The sequence below is a fragment of the Diabrotica virgifera genome, chromosome 3 (genome assembly GCF_917563875.1).
Source record: "Diabrotica virgifera virgifera chromosome 3, PGI_DIABVI_V3a".
Classification (NCBI taxonomy): domain Eukaryota; kingdom Metazoa; phylum Arthropoda; class Insecta; order Coleoptera; family Chrysomelidae; genus Diabrotica; species Diabrotica virgifera.
The window spans coordinates 218294946-218313474 of NC_065445.1; the positions used below are offsets into that span (position 1 = coordinate 218294946).

At 32.6% G+C, this 18529-nt stretch overlaps 1 protein-coding gene across 1 annotated transcript in view; it reads right to left on the bottom strand.

Moving 5' to 3' along the window:
- LOC114331342 (hydrocephalus-inducing protein-like) overlaps positions 1-18529 on the bottom strand; it is a 691883-nt gene that overhangs the window by 405522 nt on the left and 267832 nt on the right. The window contains exons 27-28 of the mRNA XM_050647266.1: positions 5499-5858; positions 1102-1328 (exon numbers count right to left, since the gene is read on the bottom strand). Of these exons, the coding sequence (XP_050503223.1) occupies positions 1102-1328; positions 5499-5858 (587 nt within the window). The remainder of the gene's footprint in view (positions 1-1101; positions 1329-5498; positions 5859-18529) is intronic.

Below are 18529 nucleotides of genomic sequence, written 5' to 3' on the forward strand. Positions count from 1 at the left end.
GTGAGAATAAACACTATTTTTTATTTTAATTACGATAATATAAAAATAATAAACATTAAAATTAAAAAATGGTGTTTTGTTAAACCTAATTTAACAAATTACGACATTTTAATAGCTGATCGGGGTTTGCCTAGTCAAACCCCGATTTCATAAAATTAAATTTCGACCTTTGCCTGACCAACTTAGTCTTTCCTAGGTTTGACTAGTCAAAGGTCGAAACTGTAATTTATTTCGGGCTTTGACTAAGACCGTCAGTCAGACCTGAGGATTGCCTAGTCAAACCTAGGAGTGCCTGAAATTCGGGCTTTGACTATAACCGTTGATTGAAATATTGATATGGGTCCAATACCTCAATCAACGCTATAACACATATATTTTCTTTGGACATTTCGTGAAATAACGCTGTCGAGATATATTTGGTTTTATGCTTATTTTCTTAACAATAATAAATATGTTGATTTTCACCCTTTTGTTACAAAGAGTTTCGCTTTTTTGGCTTCCCAGTGATAACAAGAACTCAAAAATCGTTAAAAATTAAAAAAGTAAACAGTGTTACCTCGAGAGTCTCATAATCTAATACAATATTTTTGAATTTTTTATTTCACATGATCAAGTAATGAGTTCTGATGTCCACCGCAAAATTCATTTTTTTGGGGGATCTGTAAAAATTTTCCACCGTTGGCTTATTTTTCAATAATTTTCCTTATTTTTTTTTCTTTCAATTCTTACTTAAAATACTTATTTAATTTAAAAATAAAATAGTTGTACGGTAGTTTCAAAAAAATCACAAAAATGTGCTTGAAATGTTGATTTCAAACCATACCCTCCCCTTAATATCAAGAGAACTAATGAAAACTTACACAAGAGAAAAGTTGATATTATAACAAAAAAATGAGACCTTGTGTGATAAAATGGATCCACTTGACTCCGTAAAATGGATCTAGTGGAGATAAAGCATTTCAAATATAGCGTAAAAAGGGCTATTTTGACCCTTTCGAGGGCCATATCTCAGACCTAAGGTCACCTAGAGGGCTAGCGGACACACACAAAAGTAGTAAGTAAACGTATTGCTCATATTTTATATAATATATATTTACGCACCTTTTATTATGCCCACAATTTCTCCTTTTGACATATTTTCTAAAATCTGGGTATCAACGTCTTTTTCACTTACATCAGATTTCTTTAGTTCATTAAGTAACGTGTTATAGGTATTTTCAAATATATTTAACAGTGGAGTACCAGGGAGCCGTTCAGGGATAAATAAAATTTTTAGGTTGTGATATTCCATAAAAAGTTCTATCAACATTTTTTCTTTGTCGTAAGTTCTAAAATAAAATTTATTTAAATATCCTTGAAAATATAAAAGATCATGTTACGTATGATTTATAAGAATAAAAATTATAGACTTAGAGTATGGTATGGTACATTCCATGTCAAAACACTCAGACAAAAACTTTTGGATCTCCGATTTTTCTGAAACTTGGTTATAGCTTCTGCGGGACGTAAAAATAAGATATTTAAGGTCAAAAAATCTTCTTCTTCTTTTTTTTTTCTCAAAATGTTATTTTATGCGATTTTACAGTGATTTGGTGTTTATTTAAACAAATTTGCATATTCTATCGTAAAGTATCAATGAAAACAATATTATTTTAATAGAAGAGACTTAAAAATGTTATTATATTGCATTATAATAAATTATTTTAATTCAAAACAAGTTTTTGATCAAATTTTATAGTGTAGAAAACGTTAAAATACCGTTTTTTACATTTTCCTCCATTCCCAAAATACATCGTACTCGATTTGGCTGAAAATTTTCCCACAGATAGTCAAAATATAAGACTTTAAAAGGAGTTAATTATATTACAATACCAAAAAAGTTACATGACATAATATCAGACTCAAAAGTATATTAGTCCAGTCGGCATAGCATTTTTGACCTTGCATGCCGAGCTGCCCAAAATTTAATTTTATTAATCTTTAGGGGAGTCAATAGTAGCCTAAATTTAAAATCGCGAATGAATTCCTCAGTCACGTTAGCCGCCATCTTGATGTTTAAAGGAGAACCTGTTTTGCCCAATATCTCCGCCATTTTTAACTTTTTGACAAAATGGTAGGAACTGAAATTATTCCAAATAAATCATACTTACAATTATTACAATTTCTTTTTAACAATTTTTGTCGTGAGGTCGATATTTTTCGAGTAAATTAGACGCCTATATTTTTGACTATGATATTGCATGTAACTTTTTTGGGATTGTAATATAATTCAAATCCTTCTAACCACTTAAAGTCCTATGTTTTGGCTATCTGAGGGCAAATTTTCAGCCAAATCGATTATGATGTATTTTGGGAATGGCGGAAAATGTAAAAAACGGTATTTTAACTTTTTCTACACTATAAAATTTGATCAAAAACTTGTTTTGAATCAAAATAACTTGTTATAATGTCATATAATGACATTTTTGATGCCCTTCTATTAAAATATTATGTTTTCTATTGATACTTAACGATAAAAAATGCAAATTTGTTTAAATAAACACCAAATCACTGTAAAATCGCATAAAGTAACATTTGACCTTAAATATCTTGTTTTTACGTCCCGCAGAAGCTATATACCAATTTTCAGACAAATCGGAGATCCAACATTTTTTTGATCCAAAATTGAGTGATTTGAGATGGAATCACCCGTACACTCAACGAAAAAAGTACGTAATATCAATAAAAATGTTAATTCAGACAACAAACGCAATACTTAAAATTTGTCCAATTCTTGGTTTTATTGGAACAACAAAGCGATGTTCATCAATTCATTATTTTCGTTAGTTCAGCCAATGCATTACGTTTATTGAATGGATGAACATTCACTATGTATACCATAATATCACTTTATTGATATTACGAACTCTGTTCATTGAGTCAACGAACACTATTCATTGAAACAATAACGTCGTTAATTGACCGACGAAGACTATTCGTTGTGTAAATAACAGTGTTATTTCTCCTAACGTATTTCGTTTATTTCTACAATTATTTCCGTTTATTCTTACAATTAATTCCGTTCATTCCCACAATAAATACGGTTATTCTTACAAGCAATTCTATTCATTCTTACAATCAGTTTCGTTCATTCCTACTATGAACGTATTTTATATTAATAATTATTGAATGCATTAGACTTTACACTGTGTGATTTCTCATAATATGAGAAATCATATTATGATTTAATTTATACAGTGCGCTGGAATAAGTGTTACACTCCCCCCCCCTTATTAGTTATTAATTATTTTTGGCACATAAGCAAAACGCTCGGACAGGTCGATTTTTAAAATAATCAAAGTATATTATAACATCAATGTTTCGAACTTTACACGATCCCTCTTCAGGTGACAGGCATAACTTTGATTTTTTTAAATAGGAAAGTACATCATGTCATTGTGACAGCTCATTTAAAAGCGTTTGAAATAGTGATTCCAAAAATGTATATCACTTTAATCCTTTTTGAGAGCGCAGGTGCAAAATTTCGATCGAATTCTTTTTAAACGCATTCATTTTTTTTTGGAGTCATGAGAAAACTAATAAGTATTTTTGAATAATTTAATAATTTAATAAATTTTTGGACATACGCCTCTCCCAACTCCTTCCATCGATTTCTATCCTGAGCAACTTACTTCCAATTTGTTCCGGCTATTGTTTTTATGTCTACCCATCTACCCATCTCATCGGTGGTCTTCCTCTTGATCATCTACCTTCGTAAGGACATAGTAGAATAACGAATGAAACTAATGATGCCGAATGGATGATGATTTCTGACCATATGACATCAAGATACAAGCTTGAAGTACCATTTCAAGTGGATATTTGCCCATGAGACGAATGGGACAGAGGAAACTCTCGACCAGACAGCAGGGTTACACCTGGTATACGGACGGGTCTAAAACTGCAGACGTTTCGGGCGCAGGAATATTCTGTTGTAGTGGAAATTTCAACATTTCTATTCCACTTGGAGAATATACCTCCGCATTTCAGGCAGAGATTTTTGCAATCTTGCAGTGTGCAAGAGAAAACAACCTGAGGGCATTCGAACTGCAGCGGGTTAACATATGCACAGATAGCCAAGCAGCCATTGGGGCTCTTCTAAGGTGAACTCTAGGCTGGTGTGGGAATGTCGACAAGAACTTGACAGACTGACAACATAACAGTGTTATACTGGTATGGGTTCCAGGTCATCGGGGCATATACGGCAATGAAAGAGCTGATGCACTTGCCAAGAGAGCACCAGCTACAAAATACCTGGGTCCAGAGCCGGCCGTGGGAGTCCCAAAGAGCACCGTCCGCGAACGAAAAAAGCCTGGATCCGAAGCCAACACAACTCACACTGGGAGAGTGTACCCGGACAAACACATGGCAAGATGTATATCGGACGGACATGTGCTAGTAGGGCTGAGTTACTGCTGAAAACGAGCAGGAATCAGCTCAGAGTCATAACAGGTTTCGCGAACGAAAAAAGCCTGGATCCGAAGCCAACACAACTCACACTGGGAGAGTGTACCCGGACAAACACATGGCAAGATGTATATCGGACGGACATGTGCTAGTAGGGCTGAGTTACTGCTGAAAACAAGCAGGAATCAGCTCAGAGTCATAACAGGTTTCCTCACTGGACATGCGCCAGTTAAGGGTCACCTTCATACAATGGGGCTGTTTCATGGAGACTTGAGCTTTAGTCACAGTATAAAGAGGGACAGTAGAACCGCTCTCCGAAAAATTGGAAGTAAAATCTGTAGTCGCGCATGGCGACCGCGCAATGTTCTTAGTCGCTTTTGCCCCACTCTCGCATTGCTAGTGACATAGAAACGTACGGGTTTTAACAGGGAAAACCCGCTTCCACCACTGGTGAATTATCAATTGCGTACTGCCGGTATTACTTCTTGAGATCAAAGTGCCGACAGAAAAGTGGTTTTACTGTCCCTCTTTATACAGTGCTTTAGTTCTTGTTTTCTTTGCGACCTGTAGTCCGGCTTCCAAAGATTTTTATTATTTAGGTTTTTGTTAATGTTATCAATTTGTTCTTGATTTTGCGAAGGATCTGATTCGAACTTACACGATAAGACCTTATGGAATTCCTCTTCATTTGTTCTTAGTTTAAAGGCATCTATTCGCATTGGTTTTTTAAAAATCGTCTTTCTCTGTTCGTTCAAGTTATCATTTATTTTTGCTCTAACTATAAGGTGGTCACTACCAGTGTTTAAGTTGTTTATTGTTGTGACGTCTTCGAATATTCTTTTGTTGTTTGAAAGAAAATAATTTTGGTAATTACCAAAATAAACTTCGACGAAAAATTGTTTAATAGTATTAATAATAACAAAAACAAATAAATTAAGCGAGTTAACTTTAATGTTAACACTTTTTATACAGGTTTATTCTCATTTACTTTTAGTTCTGTAAAAAAATATTTGAAGCAGAGAATAACGTAACTTTAAAAATATATTACTTACTCGTCAAAATCAGAAAAGGCATACTCAATTGGAAACGTTGATACATTCTGAATTAATAAAGTCTTTACAATGCGCTCAGCATAAGGCACAGAAGACTCAAACTCCATATTTTTTTCTTGCAATGCCAAATTTGGGATCATTCCATGACCGATAAGTTCAAGCACATAACGCGTTACAGTACCTTCGATATATACTTCTACCTCGGATATGTAGCATTCATTTTTTGTCGGCATGAAAAAGATATTCATCAGTCCTTTGTCCATTTCGATTAATTCACCCTGATGTGGAATCACATAAAACGCGTTTTTCATGGTATTTGTACTCTGAACATCTGCATTCCATTTACAGGTTAAATAGCCACTGAAAGAAAGTGATTTTGTATTTTGTATAAAAAATATTGTTTACTGTTGTAATATAAGGAAACAGAAATCTCAGGAATTCAAATTAAATTATTTTACATCCGTTCGGTTTGAATTTAGTTTAATGTCAAACGTGATATTATTAAAATAATTAATAAACAAGAAAATTTACATTGGGATTTTCATCGATCAGATATTTATAGACCAAGGCGCATCTGTAAAAATATTAGTACATTTGGACGTTGGGAGGTGACTTAAATTTTTTTGCAGAAATTGCTTGAAAATGAATAATATTTGAGTTATCCTACCTCTCAAAAAGGTCTGGAACATTGTTTAAATAATAGTCGAGGCATTGAAGTACAAAAAAGGCCTTACTGTCGATTTTTGGCGCAGTAAAACGGATTTTAATGCAGTTTGGTGCGTTGGATTCGTGAGAATGTCAGGAAATTTTGTGAACTAATATAATGAATAAGAAATCTGAAATTGCATTTGCGCATAAGAAAAATGCATTTCAAAAGTGCATTTTGAAATAGGCAATTATGATAAACTTGCAACTCGGTAAATTTTCTTACTCCGTGGTTTTTCGGGTCGCTGAAAACGAATATGAGGTCGGCGAGAGTGTGCAAAGTACCTGGTGCCTGCAGCGGGTGTAATAAACGTCTTCCTCTGGAGTATTGTGGTAATCTATCATATAATTGGCTTAAACTCATTACTCAGGGCTTTTTGGGGTCGCTGAAAATGAATATGAGGTCGGAGAGAGTGTGCAAACTACCTGGTGCCTGCAGTAGGTGTAATAAACGTCTTCCTCTGGACTATTACGGTAATTTGTTAAATAATTGGCCCAAACTGGTTAATTTGGGGTCACTGAAAATAAATATCGCAACAACGAAATTCTAATTTCATAGGATATTTGTTAAGCCAATACGTAAAGTATCCTCAACAATGGTAACCTGTACTTATTGTACGGTTACAGAGTATATTTCCATAGGTAAGCTGGTTAAGAGTAGATAACGATTTTTCAAATGTGATTTAAAGTATTATCTGCATAAATGGCACAAAGAAATATTTGCTATGAGAGGTATGGTTCAAAATGCATACAGTATCACGGTTAACAAGTCATGTTAACATATATGTAGAGTTCAACACTTACAGTTTTATTCCTTGTTGAAGTCGCTATCAGAGCTCTGATTGAATACCATAATCCATGCAGAACCATAATAGTTGTAAGGCACTCACTAATATGCTAAATAAATTATCATTGGTAATACTGAGCAAATTGAATAATCTAAGCGGTATAAAACGATTAGCAAGAAAGACCGGTATGCGGCCTTTTTCAACGAATAGCGGGAGAACGATTATGAGAGATGATTTTAGTTTGGAAGCTATTTACGATCTGCTGCGGCGAGGGGTTGAAATGCGAGTCTCAACAATAACCTGGAGTTTCCAGAAAGGTCTATATAAATACTACTTGAATTTTAAGTAATCAGTAGTACAGGGGCGTAACTAATTATGTTAGTGAGCCGTGTATAATATATTTATTGTACAATATTATAAAAAAAAACATGATTATTTTGATCAGGATCTCCATTTTTTTTTTTAATTTGGCGCTTAAAGTAGAAGTAGAAGAAGGAACATCATACGAATTCGAAATGGTAGAAAGATTTACATACCTAGGGGCAATAATATCACGTAAACCTATCATTAAAGAAGAAATACAAGCTAGAATAATGGCAGGCAATAGAAGTGTACATGCGCTTAATGTAATGTTGAAAAGCAAGTTTCTATCAAGAAGGGCAAAAGTACAGCTATACAAAACAACTATACAGCCAATAGTAACATACTGCAGTGAGACATGGACAATGACAAAAAATGAACAAAATTCACTGGAGATCTGGGAAAGGAAAATACTAAGGAAGATATATGGAGGAAAAATAAGGGACGGTTTATGGATAAAAAGATCAAATGATGAGTTAAAGCAATTATACAACCAACCTAATATAATAGGAGTGATAAAGGCTCAGAGACTTAGATGGCGAGGTCACATTGAAAGGATGCCAAACACGAGGACTCCAAAAAAGGTACTAAACTACACTATAACTTCAAGAAAGAGAAGAGGAAGGCCGAAAAATAAATGGAAGCAAGACGTCGAAAAAGATTTGGAAAGAATGGGGCTAGAGGGCCAAAAAAGAAAAATGAATAACAGGAAGGAATGGAGGAAAATCACATATCAAGCCAGAGAAGAGCTCAGCACATAAAGAAACGTGAAAGTGAAGAAAAAAAACAAACTTTTCAAGCCATGGGCCTCTAAGGCCTTTAGTGCTATTGTATATATATATATATATATATATATATATATATATATATATATATATATATATATAAATATATATATAACTCGACAAAAGTTCAAAGTATTTCACTTTTAATCAGCCCAAAACACATTGACTGCATTCCCCAAAATTATTCATTTTATATATATATGTATATATAAAAATAAATAAGCAAAATCATTGGCTAATACTCGTAAAGTGAATGTGAATTTAGTTGGAAATATATAAAATGATGAAGGGTCATCATTCCATACATTTCTGTGCAACTATATACACCGGTGTTTCGGCCTATTTGGGCTTCGTCAGTATAGTGTAGCAAGTTAAAAAAGTTGTTTGTTAACTTGTAAAAGGATTACTACAGGAGCAAGGTTACCAATTTTGGTCAGGTTGTTAGAAGACCCGCAGTCGCAAGGCTACAACTAACATTGCCAAGGAGGTAAAGCTACCTGAGGAAATGAAAAGCCATAACATTATTAAATAAAATGATGTTGGATAATCGAGTACAAATATAAAAATAAATAAGCAAAATCATTGGCTAATACTCGTAAAGTGAATGTGAATTTAGTTGGAAATATATAAAATGATGAAGGGTCATCATTCCATACATTTCTGTGCAACTATATACACCGGTGTTTCGGCCTATTTGGGCTTCGTCAGTATAGTGTAGCAAGTTAAAAAAGTTGTTTGTTAACTTGTAAAAGGATTACTACAGGAGCAAGGTTACCAATGTTGGTCAGGTTGTTAGAAGACCCGCAGTCGCAAGGCTACAACTAACATTGCCAAGGAGGTAAAGCTACCTGAGGAAATGAAAAGCCATAACATTATTAAATAAAATGATGTTGGATAATCGAGTACAAATATAAAAATAAATAAGCAAAATCATTGGCTAATACTCGTAAAGTGAATGTGAATTTAGTTGGAAATATATAAAATGATGAAGGGTCATCATTCCATACATTTCTGTGCAACTATATAACATCATCATTTATCGATTATCCAACATCATTTTATTTAATAATGTTATGGCTTTTCATTTCCTCAGGTAGCTTTACCTCCTTGGCAATGTTAGTTGTAGCCTTGCGACTGCGGGTCTTCTAACAACCTGACCAAAATTGGTAACCTTGCTCCTGTAGTAATCCTTTTACAAGTTAACAAACAACTTTTTTAACTTGCTACACTATACTGACGAAGCCCAAATAGGCCGAAACACCGGTGTATATAGTTGCACAGAAATGTATGGAATGATGACCCTTCATCATTTTATATATTTCCAACTAAATTCACATTCACTTTACGAGTATTAGCCAATGATTTTGCTTATTTATTTTTATATTTGTACTCGATTATCCAACATCATTTTATGTATATATATATATATATGTATATATATATATATATATATATATATATATATATATATATATATAAATGGGGTTGAGGTTTATTGGGTATACAGCTGAATAAAACCAAATGGTACTCTGTTTAACAAATCGTTATATTTCGCTGATTTTCATCAGCATCATCAGACGAAAGCTACAATATTTAAAAAATGGTACAATGTTATAATATGATCCTATTTTAACAATTTTTATCTTACCTAATTGAGGTTAACGGTATTAAGATATTAAGATGACATTAAGATAATAATAACATCTTAATACCGTTAACCTCAATTAGGTAAGATAAAAATTGTTAAAAAAAGATCATATTATAACATTGTACCATTTTTTAAATATTGTAGCTTTCGTCTGATGATGCTGATGAAAATCAGCGAAATATAACGATTTGTTAAACAGAGTACCACTTGGTTTTATTCAGCTGTATACCCAATAAACCTCAACCCCATTTTTATCTACCAGGTCAGCTGTTACCTTAAAAAAAAAAAAAAAAAAAAAAAAAAAAAAAAAAAAAAAATATATATATATATATATATATATATATATTGCATTTGCGTCCCTCGTGGCTTCTGTATAGTTTTGACTCTTCGTGACTTCCGATCAATATACAGCGTGTATATTAACAAGAATGATTCCATACAGTTAGCGCTCGCTTTGGCATCCGTTATACTGGCAACAATGTACTTATAATATCAAGTAAAATATTTAACCTTGGTCGTGTTTACGTGAGAATTTAGTTGAAGAACCCAGACAAATTCTATTTATAACTTTTGCCAACTAGGTGGTTTGCTCGGATATACGATAAAGATTTGCTGTAAATTCTTTGTTTTCGTTTTTATACTCTTAAATCAGGTTAGAAAAACTTATTTCTTGGGTGTAGTTATGAATAATGTATTTTCTAGACTTTAAAATTTTCTATTTTATTTCGATGGAAGATTATGGATTTCGGAAGATTTCGATGGAATAAGTTATAATGTAATATACCTAATACCACTATATACCCTTGACAAATTTTTGTGTTTTTTTAGTTAATAATTGTTTGATGAGCCTTTCGATAGGTTAGGTTAGGTTTACCTTAAATTTTATTTTGATAAATAATCAGTATTGTTTCTCTCTCTCTCTCTCTCTCTCTTTCTCTCTCCCTCTCTCTCTCTCTCCCTCTCCCTGTAATACCTTCCCTTATTATGAAGTATTGGGCGCTCTTGCGTTTCTTAGCCAAAAATCAAAGATGGCTGATTCGCAGGATTAGCGCATTCTTTTCTGTTTTATTCTTTCGAAATTTGCTATACAAGTATTTTCCATTGCTCTCTGTTTCTCGCTCTTTGTTTGACTTCTCTTCATCTCAACGCCAATTCTTTCATGATTTCTTGTAACAGTTCTTCTCCAGCTATTAATATTTAGATTTTGGTTAACTGTGATATATCGCCTGTGTTCTAGATTTTCCTTAAGAGGAAACAGTAGCGATCAACAGGTAGCGAAAATGCGTTCCAAGATTGCGGCTGTAATTTTGAATATTTTTTCGAAATATTTGGCACACGTATTCGTAATATAATAAAGAATGGCGGTACAGAGAATGTAATTTTGGAACTACTAAAATTTTTTATTTCATTAGTAGTTCCAAAATGACACAAAATCTAGGCATCGGAAAAAAAGTTTATTTGAAGAAAGTGTATTTTTTTGTTCTTCTTAATGGCGGTACAGGCTCGTTTTTTTAATATTGTATTTAATTACAGAGTAATTTCCACATATTAATATATTTTTCAAATTGGGCTCTGTACCGCCATTCTTTATTATATTACGAATACGTGTGCCAAATATCTCGAAAAAATATTCAAAATTAGAGCCGCAATCTTGGAACGCGTTTTGGCTACTTGTTGATCGCTACTGTATCACCTTAATGCATTATATGATTATACAGTGCTAGTCAAAAGTCCGTACCCCCCCTCGTATCTTTTGAACGGTTAAACCTATAATAGTGAAATTTTGAGGGAGGAAATAAACGGACGTAAGCTTCTTAACTAGTTATGACAGGTGACGTAATAGTGACAGATGACGTTACATAGCCACTGTGACCGATAATTTTAAATGGGACCTTATGGCAAGTGATACCTCGTTTGAAAGGTATTGAAAATACCTATTCAGTCATACTAATTTTTTTGAGTTTAAGCTAATTTTGATGAATAAATGAGATAAATATAAAATTGTAGTTTCGCATTTAATTAATAAAAATTCAAAACTCCGCCTATGATTACTTGTCAAACAAGTTGACGTTGACGTAAAAACTACTAGAGAATTAAAAAACGTCAACTTTTTTGACAAAAAAACCATAGGCGGACATTTGAATTTTTATTAATTAAATTCAAAACTACAATATTATATTTATTTAATTTATTCACCAAAATCAAAATTAACTTAAACCCAAAAAAATTAGTGTGACTGAATAGGTATTTTAATTATCTTTCAAATGAGGTATCACTTGACATAAGGTCCCATTTAAAATTATCGGTCACAGCGGATCTGTAACGTCATCTGTCCCTATTACGTCACCTGTCATAACTAGTTAAGAAGCTTACGTCCGTTTATTTCCTCCCTCCAAATTTCACTATTATAGGTGTAACCGTTCAAAAGATACGAGGGGGGTACGGACTTTTGACTAGCACTGTATAATGAGTGCATATTGTGCCTTTACTATCCTTTTTTCTACAACTGCTCTACTAGCGCCTTTTTTCCATGATCGATCCCAGATATGTAAAGTTATCTACATACCTCCTGTATTTGTCTTCCTTGTATTTTAATTTTAGTTTCTTGGTTGCTGTTTTTTTTTTAAGTTTGTTTTTTTTTGTCTTTATCTTCAGGCCCATTATCTTGGGAGTATTTTGCAAGCTTGTCGATCTTCTTTTGCTTATGGCTGCTATGTTCGATTAGGGGACAAATGTCATCTGCGAACTACAAATCGTCCAACTAGTTATGCAATTTCCATCTAATACCTGTTTTATTATCGCTTATTTTCTGCATGATTCAGTCCGCTTTTATTATAAATATTGTCGGGGATAGCACACATTTTTGTTTAACTCCGCTTTGTATAGCTATATCTACTACCATTTTTCCCGCATGTTCTAGTCTGGTTCTATATTTCCTGTAAAATAGTCTGATTAAGTTGATTTATTTTATCGGTAGTCCATATAGTTTTAGAATCTTCCACATTTGTTCTCTGTTTATACCATCGAAGGCCTTTTCAAAGTCAAAGTGAAAGTAAACATGTTTATATTTTTTTGCCATTCACCAGCTTGTTCCAAGATAATTATAGAGTACAAGAGATACAGAGGTACAGGGACAAGATACAGAGGTAGGTACAGATATAATACAAATGTGGTCGATAGTGGAGCGTTTTGCGCGAAAACCTTCTTGGTTGTTTCTTAGTCTTAGTTTCTTGTCTATTTCTGGCTTCAGTCTATTCAATATGATATTTGACATTATTTTGAATGTGGCACTTAGCAGTGTTATTTCTCGCCAATTCTCGCATTTATTTAAATCGCCCTTTTTTGGTATCTTAATGGTTAAACCCACGTTCCATTTCTGTGGGAGCTCCTGGTCGGCCCATATCTTGTTAAAGAATTTGTGTAACATTTGTACTGATTCGTTTGCGTCCGCCTTTATTAAATCTATCGGTAGTTTGTCGCTTTCAGCGGCTTTGCCATTTTTTTAGTTGATTCAGTGTGTTTTGTATTTCTTCTTTGGTAATTTCAACTGTTCTAATGTTTATTTCCTGTATTACATTATCTCCGTCTATATGTGGTGTTTGGAATATATTTCCTCGCAGGGTTCTTTTCATCTTTGTATTATTTTATGTTCTGATTTAATTATATTATTTCCTTGTTTATCTTTGATTTGTTTATTACTGTTTAGTGTTTTCCCTGTCAAATTTCGGATGATATTGTACTGTATTTGATGGTCGTTTTCTTGCGCAACTTTTTCTGACATTTTTACCATATGATTTACGTAGTATCTTTTGTCTTTTCTGGCTTGCTTTTTAACCGCTATATTTTTCTTTGTATTTCCTTTCTACTACTTTTCCTTAAAATAAGGTTTTTGTCAGGACACTTGACCAGCCAGGTAGCAAATGGTTCTTTTAGAGTTACACCTATTACATTATAAATACAACAATGCCCGTCACAGTTCGGACGAGAGTTTTAATTATTAACAAATAAGGGTCAAATATGACAATTTTTTCGTTTAAATGGCTACAGGTAAAAATAACGTAATTAAATATCTTATTTAGATTATTCATCTTTTAGTAGATAAGCAAAGGTTTAAAATGGAAATTTTTGAGTTTTGTTCTGATTATTTGTTACTTCGGAAATTGCAAAATAAAATTAAATTTCGAAAATAAAGAAATTGCTATAACTTTTGCAAAAATGAACTTAAGACTTTGATATTGCATGAAATGTTGAGTCAAACAGTCCACATAATGCATAAAAAAAATGCAAGACGATTTGTCAATTAGTTTAAATTGCATTCGATTTGTTTATCACAAAGAACTTTTTTGCAATGTTGTTGTTCAGAAAATAATAATGATACAGCAATTCTGTGGAAACCACAGAAAAGAAGAATACTTACATTTTCAACTTATTTAAAAAATCAATAAGAAGTCATTTTTACCATTCTGAAAACATTTTACGAAAGTAGAATCATTTTTGGCTTATAAACAATTTGAATAACCATATTAACATATTGACTAAATCTGCGTTGGGATTTGAAAAGCTGATATTTTGACACGAATTTAAAAAAATAAACTTTTCGCCTAGGTTAATTACGAGCAAATTAAGCCACTTTTATTACTTATTTAATTTACAGTTACTTCTATATACATAAAAGTCTCCTGTAACAGTGTTAGTTATCATATTCCTCCGAAACGGCTTGGCAGATTTTTATGAAATTTTACACATATATTCTGTAGGATTGAAAATAGATTGTAATCTATTATTTATACCCATAAGTTATAAGGGGGTTGCCCTCTGCCAATTTTTTATTGTTTTAGAAAAAATTGTCTACCTTAATAGTATGTACCATTAAAAATATATATACAACCCTTAATTTTCACCCTTCTATCACCAAGACCCTATTTTTTAATAGCCATCTATTTATTTACATCTATAAAATTCTCCTGTCGTAATGTTAGTTGCCATAATCCTCCGATACCGCTTGAACGATTTTTATGAAATTATATATGTATACTCGAAGGTCTTAGAATCATAATTATCGGCCCCATAACATTTTGTATTGTTAGGTAGGTATATGTGTACATAACATATTCTACAAGACTACAAGAAATATATATAAATTTTAAAAAAATAATGATCAAAATCCATCAACTATCTCTGGAGATATAAAGAGCAACATATCTTTGAAAAATAAATTTCATTTTTTGAGTGCACGGATTTTAATAATTTCCCTCCACCGACCACGAGTCGATTTCGTTAGGGCGTTATTTTTAAAGATATATTAACCACTCTGTTCAAGTTTACTCAAACTTTTACATATAAACTATATACATACCTTGAACTTCAAACTAGCGCTAGTTAGCTTTCTTAATAAAAAAAAGTGGCTAACTTTGACCGTAATTAACCAAGATGAATGTTTTTTTAACATTTATGTAAAAGTACACATCGAAAACAATGTGATAACTACATGGGTATTTCCTGTACACCAACAATCAGCAAAATATACGGAAGGATCTTAAAAAACCGAATAGAGACGAATACAAGAAAATGGAAGCAGAAGAACAAGCAGGATTTAGAGCCGGAAGATCTACAATTGATCACCTTTTTGCAATCGCACAAGTCATGGAAAAGAAAACAGCGATTAACCAAGAGATTCATTTCGTATATTATATTGATCTGAAAAAGGCATACGACAGTGTACCTTCGGTAAAGTTATGGGAGGCAATGGAGAATACAAATATAAACATAGAAATGTGAAAAGTGAAAATTACCCCTAACTGTAAAAAATTATAAAACAACATTTTTAACTTTAATATTGTCAACATTTGGTTTTTATTAGGTACATAATGATTGTTTTATGCTTTAAGATATACTATCATAATATTTCAACCCTTAAAACCACCCTTGTTGAAGCTATATATAAAAAAATTACTTATCCTAAAAGAATCATTTCGGCTTGCATCGATTTACATAAAAATTTGGGATTAGGATCATATCACCCTGTACTTCATATTCTAGATCATGCTTAAGGGCGTTGATTATTTTAGGGGTGTAACCTACCCCTTATTGACAAAAATATATAAAAACATTGTAAATTTTAATATGGGTAAAATTTGGTTTTGATTGGTTAAATAATGATTGTTTTATACTTTAGGATAAAATATCATATTTCAACCCTTAAAAACCACCCTTAATAACATCACAATTTTTATAAGTAGATAGTTTAATAGATCTATACAGAAAAAAAGTAGAATTAAAGAATTACAAAAACATTTATTTACAAAAAAATACGAATTTACAAATATGTACAAATACAAATAGTTTTTTAGTCATCTTCCAGTATATCAACCGGTTCTGTGGTATTATACATACATTGAAAATTATCCATAAGCAGCCTATTCGATATTAAAAAAAAATCGTTTTCTAAACATGGCTCCTTCATTTTTGACAATAAAAAGTTTTTTCAAAAATAATTCTGTAGGATTTTTGAAGAGTTCTAAGACCGTGAAAACTAAATTCTGTAAGATCCCTTAGTTTTTAATTGGGGTGAGTTTAAAAGACTCGAATAAGAGGGTGTCTGCTCGTAAATAGAGGTTTCAAATAGCCATAGTATCTCGCTATCTGTTCACTGTAATGAAAATCCATGCACAAGAGAATTTTACTTATTAAATAATAAGCTACAATTTAATAGTCCATAATTTTTTCGTATCTCCAGTATTTTCGGAGATATTTTGAAGTAAAAGGTGACATAGGAAATTGCAAAAAATCAATTTTTCTTTAAAGTCCAATTTTTCTAAAATTAGGCCTTTTAAATAGATCAAACTTCTTGAGTGTATTGATAATACGAATATAAAGGGAATTACAGAAAGGTGAAGACCAATTTTTAATCAGTAGGGTAGTTAGGGGGTTGTTTTCACTGATTTTTTCATAGAGAATAGCAGGTACCGACATTTTTTGATCATAAGTCGCTTAATTTTCATGCTAGGAGCTTCATATTATTATTTTTTGAAAGGTCTATCATTATACTTAAAAAGATTATTTAAGTTTAATTTAATTTGTGTTACTAAAAGATGCATTTTTGATATCTACAGTTTTTTTGATTAAATCCATATTTTTCGAGGTATTCTCAAAAAACCATCTAAAAAAGTCGATTTTTTCGTCGAAAAACTGTTACTTTCAAGCGCGAATATCTCGAAAAATACTAGTTTTACGAAGAAAATGTAAAAAACATTTTTTTCTTAGAATTCATTTTTACATCGATTTACGTGGTTAAAATATAATAAAAAATTCCCGTCCCCGAGATGGGGTGGCAACCACCCCAAGCTTTTAGCGTACAGCGGCATGATATAGAAAATGATCCTTGGGCTATTCCCTACCCTCTGTGAAAATTTCAAGTAAATCCATGCTGGACGAAAAAATTGCGAGCCAAAATGCTTCATTTTCCCGACTATTGAAAGAAGGAGAAAAAATCAGTAAATGTAACGAATATAAATACCTGGGTATGAAAATCACGAATGATGGAACACTGGACGGAGCCATTAAAGAACGAAATACTCAGGGCAGGAAAGCAATTAGGCTCCTAAACTCAGTACTCTGGGACAAGCAGATAAACAACCAAAACAAGAAAAAATCTATAACGCCGTAGTGAAAAGCATTATAACATACAGCTGCGAAGTATGGCATATCAAGGAAAAATCAAAACAAATGTTAGATGTCACTGAAATGGATTTTTGGTGAAGAGCTGCAGGAAGATCAAGAAGAGAACATGTCACCAATGAACGGATACGAGAAATAATGAAGGTCACACATACAATAAACGACGAAATCAACGAAATAAACTACGATGGTTGGGTCACGTACAAAGAATGCATGAAGATAGAATCACAAAACAAGTGCAAAACTAGAAACCGCAAGGTAGAAGAAGAAGAGGTAGACCGAGAAAAAGTTGGCAGGCAGGAATAAACAAAGCCATGGATGAAAGAGGTCTGTAAGTAGATCAATGTGCGGACAGAGAGGAATGGCGAACGGCGAACGGGTATCGGAAGACGGAGAAGGTTATAAACCGATAATACAATAATAATGTAAAAGTACCAGCTTTTTAAATCCTAAAGTCTAGGGATGGTGCATGGCGGTTGTTGAACAAAAAACTGGGTTTCGGTTATACCGTTTTTTTTACTTACGGTTTAACCTGGCGGTTATAACCGGTCAAATAACCGGTTGTTCCAAAAACCGGTTTTCGTTTTTTTAATCAAAAGCAAATAGGTTATAATGTTACATTTATATTGCACTTTAGTTTGCTCAATTTTCCTCCCGAAAAATTTCCCAACCAATTCAACCTATAAAAATTTTCCTAGGCGCTCTCAAATTACCCTAAAAATGGGCGAAAGTACCCCAATCTCTGATTCGTCGCTCGTTGTAGACGGCTTCGGCGTATAGTGCGTTGTCAATAATTGGGATATTCTCAAAAATGATGATCCTACCCGATCTACCGAATGTCCCTTAGATCTATCAAGTTTAGAAAAATATCCAAATGACTTATATTTTACTTACAAATAAATTCGATAAACCAATTCATTATTTACTTCTCTATTGCCATCAAAAAATTTCAGTAGGTTATATTTTTTAATACGTTTGTAATACCTACCTACCTTTTATTTCCTAATATTTAAAAATTACATATTGGAGATTCCTAATCGTATTTCGGTATTCACATTTCATACAAGA